The sequence below is a fragment of the Pyxicephalus adspersus genome, chromosome 7 (genome assembly GCF_032062135.1).
Source record: "Pyxicephalus adspersus chromosome 7, UCB_Pads_2.0, whole genome shotgun sequence".
Taxonomy (NCBI): Eukaryota; Metazoa; Chordata; class Amphibia; order Anura; family Pyxicephalidae; genus Pyxicephalus; species Pyxicephalus adspersus.
In genome coordinates, this window is record NC_092864.1 from 11,575,329 (window position 1) to 11,582,465 (window position 7,137).

Consider the following 7,137-nt stretch of genomic DNA (forward strand, 5'->3'; position numbering starts at 1 on the left):
ATTCCAGTCTTCTGGCAAATGCCACAATGGCCATCTCACCAGTTCTGGGCCTTCTAAAAATTCACAAAAATTCCTTTTGCTTTTTCTTGCAGCATTTTACATAACAACACAGGACTTCCATAAACATCTCCTACACTGTGATTTTCTTGCCGCTCAGAGAACATTTTTTGGCATGGACGGCCTTTCCTCTTATGGTAATCAAAATTTTCCTTCTTAGTTTACATAGAGAATGAAAAAAAAAAGCGCTAGAGATTTTACAGCGCTGTGACTAAGCAGCTGCAAGTTGATATGAAAATAAAGATGACTAATGCGGTCAGGACAAATTAGTGCTCTCTATTAGACCTTTTATTACTTGTAATGTATGTGAGGTTTGCTGCGCTTCATTGCCAGACATCAGACCTGGCAGCGTATGAAAGAATTCATCGTGCCAAACAGAGTTGTACTTCTTCCTGCTGATGGAGACAGAGTGAGAGGGGGAAAAAGGTTTTATACAGTGTGAAGTCTGTTTTCTAAATGTGTTCCTGTGTCAGGACCGGAGGAAAAGCATTGGAAAAAAGGAATGAGATCTGCTTTGCTGCTCATTAAAGAGAACCAGACGCATAATAATGTAACCTTTAAAGGGCAACTAAAGCATTGCATTTAAAAAATGCGACTCCAGGTCCCTGATTTTAGATGAGACAGGTGATGTCCCCTCAATAAAATAGCTTTACCTGGCTGATCACAATTTTTTAATTGCACTAACCTGTGCTCAATCCAGGGCCATCTTCACCTGTTCTTCTCCCTGGAGGTGTTCGGCTAACCTGATTGGCCAGGTCAGGAAAATAAAACCCCTGTGCATGCACGCAGAAGTTCATTTAGTCCCAACGGGTTACCCAGCAGATTACGAGCATTGCATGATGAGCTGTCTTTAAAAGAAGACAGAGATCCGGCTAGGACAGCAGTGGTTAGCACTCTGGCCTTTCCAGAGCTAGGTCCCAGGTTCCAATCCCGGCCAGGACACTATCTGCATGGAGTTTGCAGGTTCTCCCCTTGTTTGCAGGTTTCCTCCCACATTCCAAAAACATGTAGTTAGGGTACTTGACTTCCCCCCTAAATTGCCCTTAGACTGTATTATTGACTATGGTAGGGACATTAAATTGTGAGCTCCTTGAGGGACAGCTAGTGACATGACTATGGACTTTGTACAGCGCTGTGTAATATGTCGGCGCTAAATAAATACTGTGTAATAATAATAATATTAGGCTGGTCAGCATCACCTGTCCCTTCTGCATTAATGAATCTTCCTGATCACCATAGTTCTGTAATAGTTAATGTAATGGTTTTACACAAGATTCACCCAACTATTTTTAAAAAAAGAATATTAGAAAATATGTGAATCAACTTTTACTCATTATTTATACATTTTATTCCAATAGGTACTTTTTAGGTGTCAGTTGGATGAAAGCATTTATAAATAAACCCAACATTTTTTTTGTTGGGCAGATAAGACACACAATTATGAAAAAAATCATTATATATCACTGAATGTTTGTTTTTTTTTTTTAAACTTCTCAGATTCTCAGAGTATCAGCCTCCTGTGATCTCTGTACAGAAGAGCTTGTGTGAATGGAGGAATAGGCAGTACAAGGAGCCAAACAGGTGTGCAGCAATGCAAGGAACATGCTGATAGGAGGAAAGCGATGAATAACAGGATGTGTTCATCAGTTTGCTTCCTTGCTGTCCAATCACAGGCTGGGGGAGGGACAAGACCTGTAATTGCCACTTAACTGCAGCAAAGAAAAATCAGGTCAGCACGTGAATTGTGAATGAAAACACCAGGGAATTGGAGTAATGATTGAAATCAGGACCGAAAGGCATAGACAGTAGAAGTTCCAGCTTTTCCTTAATATACTATTTATTGTACAGCGCTGCATATTATGTTGGTGCTATATAATACTGTATAATTAATATTAATATTATTATTATTATTTATATTAATAATAGCAATAATATAAATTTTTATAATAATAATTATACTAAAATGTAATTTTGTTTCTGTTTGTGTCCCTAGTGTAAAGATTTCATATCCCTTCTTGTTCTCCACCATTACACAATGAATGAAGCACACTGTGATGAAGACCTCTCAGGAAGGAGAAGAATGACATTCTTAATTCTTTTCTCCTTCTTCTATGCTGAGTTAGGCCAGCCATCAATCCACCTGAGGACATCTTGGAGTACTAAGGAGGGCAGCTCTTGATTAAAGGTAGGGATTGCAGAACAAGTTGGTTTTTTATATGAATTAAAAGTGGCTTGAAACTGGGCTTAAGCAAAACATTTTGTGTCTCCAGCCTCTGATTCTGGCCCATGCTAAAATAGGGTCTCATTGACGATCCAGACTTGGACCTCTGCGACGCACTTAGGTTTTTCCACATGGTTAATGGCTCTGATTAAATTATAATGACAAATCATATTTAAATCCATTCCCATTTATATTCTATTCTAAATCCATTTGCAATCTCCAATGCATTCTAGCAGAGAAAAGTAGAATCTTAGCTCAGAGTGGAAGAAATAGAAGAATAAGTGATCACCATCCAAAAAAAAAACTAAAAAAGCACCAAGCAATACAAAACATACCACACAATATAACAAAAAACCTTATCATCTGCAGGTGGAAGCCCCCTTTAATGAAGCCTTATAGCCTTATTACACCGGGCCCTCCAGGAAATGATCTGATGAGGGAACATTCTAGTAATTGGGCTCGCACGGTGGAGGCAATACTGAACACAAGTGGTATAAGTCGGTCCCCGAGGACATCATTTTCCACTTACCCAGCCATGACGATGAAAAAATCCAGCCTGTTCCAAGTATCTCCCAGGTAACACTTCTGCCCAAAGATGCCCAACGCGATCATCTTAATGACCATTTCCACAGCAAAGAAAGCGAAGATGAAGCCATCAAATGCCTGCAGCAAAGAAAAGGAGAGAAGAGTCACCCTTACTGTAGCCAATCACATTTATGCTTGGAAATTTGTGACCCTAAAAGGCCCCTATAATAAAAATTTGTAACATTTCTAAATTCAGTTTTTGTTTTTTATTAGTATGGATTGAGGTGTATTATATGTCATTTTTAAAGTTTATCTAAAGCCTATTGTAGGTAGATTACAAAGCTACCTGTAGAGTTACCCCACCCCTTGTTGATCCCTACTGCCATCCTCTACAATGCAAGGGTTAAATCTTCATTTTTAGGTAGGTCACCATTTTTTAACTTTTGCTTCCCAGGCAGTCATTGCTCTGTTCCTGCCTCTAATGCTTGGGGTTCATTTACAGTGCAGGACTGCTGGTCCTGCATTGTAGTGATGATGTCAGGCTGACACCTTAAAGAGGAAAGAGAGAATAAGTTAGGGTTCTTGTTATTTGTTCCCTAAGAAGCAGTTTACCCCTGTGGCCCATTGGGACCCAACTGGTCATTTATTAATTTATCCTAATTTTAAAAATTTGTTTGCCCTTACATTGAAAAAAAAAAACATTAATTGTGAATAGAATAAGGATGTGTATCTGTGTGGGAAGATTCGCCCCCTTTTTTTGGGAATAGGGGAGATATTTTACAAAAGGGACCCTTGTCTCAATAACAACTGTTTCACATGGGATTAAACACAATTTCTAGAAGAGGGATTTCTAGAATGTACACAATTGGACACAGATGGTTAATAAAATACTGGATTTTTTTATCTGTCCCTGCATCAACTAAAATGCAAGAAAACATAATGAATTTAGAAAGTCTTTAAAAGTAAACTGTTTTTAAACTTGTTTTTTTTAAGATCTTGTTTTACAAATATACATACATTACATGATAAAGAATTCCCAGAGCATATTAGATTAGCTAAAGAGATGGCAAAACTCAAACTGTCTGCTTTGAGCCTGGCTTTGTCTGATTGAAACCCCAAACCAATCCATTTAATAACGTGATATGCAATTCATCCAGCCCACTCACATTGAATTGGTCCTTGCAGTACTTCACCTCACATAGCATTCACATTTGAGCATAATCAGTAACCCAGAGGGTTAATGTACATTTTATTTACACATTATACAGTAACGTGAGGAAAGCCATTGGCAATAATCCAAAGTGAATGCATTCATTATACATTAAATTTTTGCCTTTTCTGATCTCCCACCTTTTGAAGTTCCTTTACCATGTAAGCAGCCTGCTTACTTTAAGCCAAGATTCCTAAAACACACCACAGACCCAACAACGCTATATACACCCCACAGATCTCCCAAACAGAGAGCAGGTACTGCTCTGATTATTTTAGATTTCTTGTAAAGTATGCAGCTTAAGCTATTGAACCTTGTAAACTGCTGATAAATAGGAGACAAACGGCTTTACCTGCTACATAAAATTCGGAATGCAAAAAATTACCATGCAATGTTTTATATTGATATACCTTTAAAGTTGAATATAGAAATAAATTCTAAATGAAGCCCCAACACATTCATCAGTTTTGCAATGGAAATGGTTCTGTTTTCAAAAATTAGGATTATCCTTTCTCTGGGGTTTAATTACCAATAACGATGATGACGTTTTTTGTTTTTTTGCTTTTCCTAAATCTTGTTTTCCTCATTATGTTGGTGGTTTTAGTTGCTTTTTGATTATCGTGACTCATTAGGAGCTCACTAAATGGACGTGGGAGTCAGCAGTCATATTCGGCATGCCCTAATTCCCTGTAAATAAACCTGTTTAAGTCTGTAAAATACAAAAACAATGGCTGCACAAGGAAGGGGAGAGGGGCAAACTAAAGAAAACCCGTCACTAGGTCAAACAAACAATTGCAATGCATACCAGGCACCACCAGGTAAGGGATGTGTTTATTATTGTAGTCTTTGTGGTGCAGTGCCTAGTGCAGGGTTAAATAGGGGCAGCATCTGATGGGCAATGGGTTTTAAAATATAATTCAGCATCATATCAGCCTCATAAAATCCCAGTTACAGCAACACTAGGGGAGGGAGGGGAAGCAGCGCAGCAAGGTTCCTATGACTAGGAATCAATCAAGTCAACTAGGCGACAAGGAGCAAGTTGACAAAAGAGAGCAAAGAGGCAACCTCATCAGAGTGTTGCTGCTCCTCTCTTGTCCAATCACAGGCTGGGGTGGGAGGATGACGCCACTATATCTGTAACAGGGAAAACTGTGCCATCGGTCTGGTTGTGACCAATGTAAATCTCATCATTTCTCCTGAATGTGGCCAACCTGGTCTTACACTTCCCTGTACAGCCCTGCTCTAAGCCCTAAAGCCCTTTCCTAAAAATTGGTCTCTTTGTACTGTTCAGTCGCATTCACTTCTTTGGGAATCAGAACTGCGTCTATTGAAGGAAACTCAAAAATGAAAAAAATCCTAACAACAGTAAAATAAATTACCACAAGCCCTCACTAATCTCTGTAGCTGAAGCCGCTGTTCAGCAATTCATCCTCAAAGCATTTCAAATTTAGATGTTTGCCTTGCTTTCTGGTTTAAAAAGCAAGGGTACTTTGATTTTACTTAGTGTTTACTGCCAACGTGCCCCGTTATGAACTGCACAGGCTTTTCCCCAAAAATGGGCACTTTGTGTTCATGTGGGTGGCACATTCTATGGAAAAGTCCATGGAGTCCACCTGACATTCCTATGAGAACAAATGGGGCTACAGATGCACATTTGCAGTACAAAGTAGACACTTTTGGTGGAAAGGCCATGTAGTTCGGACTAGGGCCACACGGTGAAGATCACTGAATCGGGGTAAATAGAAGACCTGGAGGGCAACTGAGAGAAAAAAAAATGTTCATTGGCACTTTAATCATCATCTGCCATAAACAAAATGTCCCCTCTGGATGAAATGGCCCATTATTCTACAGCCCTCTCTGTTTTTTATAGCATACATTGAAATGTCTCAATCTGAAGCCAGTGGGTTCAGGAATACCGTTAATATTTTCTTTGCCCCTGGCCGTAGCAGTGAGTGGGCTGCGAGTGACACAGTGGTGCTTTATGGATAAGCAGCGAGGTAAAATCTATATATCATCTCATCTTCTATAAAAATATAGTAAACGTATACATTCACTGTGCATACAAATTCTATCATTTCAATTTTAATGGGACAAGAAAGCCCCACTGTCCGGGCATTGGAGGAGGCCCCTGCTTACCCTAGGCATTATTTGTTGTTTATAGCAAATTATAGGCAATCAATACATCACAGCTTGTTACAATAAATTCACTTTTTATATGTCCTGGGTGTCCTGGGGAATTAAGCGGACCTTGAACACAAGCAGTCATTAGGAACAAAATGCATCTTGAATGTCTATATTAATTTATTAGGATGGGTAGAGAGTTACTGGGAGAATGCTCAGGAAGTGAGGCGTGTCGAGTACAATTGCTTCCCCCTAAGGAGGTTGCGTGTGGAGGGCTGGGAATGCTATATACTGTAAGTTGAGGTCTAGAGTCATTTTTATGTATCTACTTTTTTACTTTTATACAGTAAGTTAGGACACCTATCAGGTTTTTATAACTATATATGTCCCCGGTAGGGAGATTTACTTTCTTTCTGTTCTGGTAAACATTGTCACTTAGATTAAAAGTGAGGGAAAATCTAAAATATGGAGTTGTCTTCCAATGGGGACAACTATCTACAAGGGGTTCCTTAAAATTGGAGTGTCTGCAAGCAGGAAATTAAGGCAAATCTCTCCAATGGCAACTAAAGGATGATTAAAAATTCCCTACTTAATCCAAAACTGAAAAAAAGTTCTGAATAATGACTAGAACATAGACATTCAAAAATGTACAAACTCTTAACAAGCACTCACTGACCCTATTTGCTGAACCCACCCTAAAATAATTCATCCTCAAAGTTTGGTTTCTAGAGGGTTAACAGGCTTCCAGATGCTGATTAGCCCCCCACCTCTTATGCAAGAACAAAGAATGAATGTTCAGAAGTAGGTTTGATGGTCAAGTTCTTCAAATGCTTCTTCCAGTATCTGGCAGGTGGCTGCAGTTTTATGCAGTTGTAAAGCAGAGACTGCACCCCATCACAACCGTGTGCATGGACTGAGTCGAATCTTCTGCCGGCTGTATGCCTACCTTCTAATCTCTTCCTTAAACACAGAGCAGGTGTAGTGTGGTAGAGGGTAGAGAGCG

At 39.3% G+C, this 7,137-nt stretch overlaps 1 protein-coding gene across 3 annotated transcripts in view; it reads right to left on the reverse strand.

Moving 5' to 3' along the window:
• CACNA1H (calcium voltage-gated channel subunit alpha1 H) overlaps positions 1-7,137 on the reverse strand; it is a 309,639-nt gene that overhangs the window by 132,791 nt on the left and 169,711 nt on the right. For all 3 annotated transcript variants that reach the window (XM_072417469.1, XM_072417470.1, XM_072417467.1), the window contains exon 4: positions 2,808-2,941. In XM_072417469.1, coding sequence (XP_072273570.1) covers positions 2,808-2,941 — 134 coding nt within the window. The remainder of the gene's footprint in view (positions 1-2,807; positions 2,942-7,137) is intronic.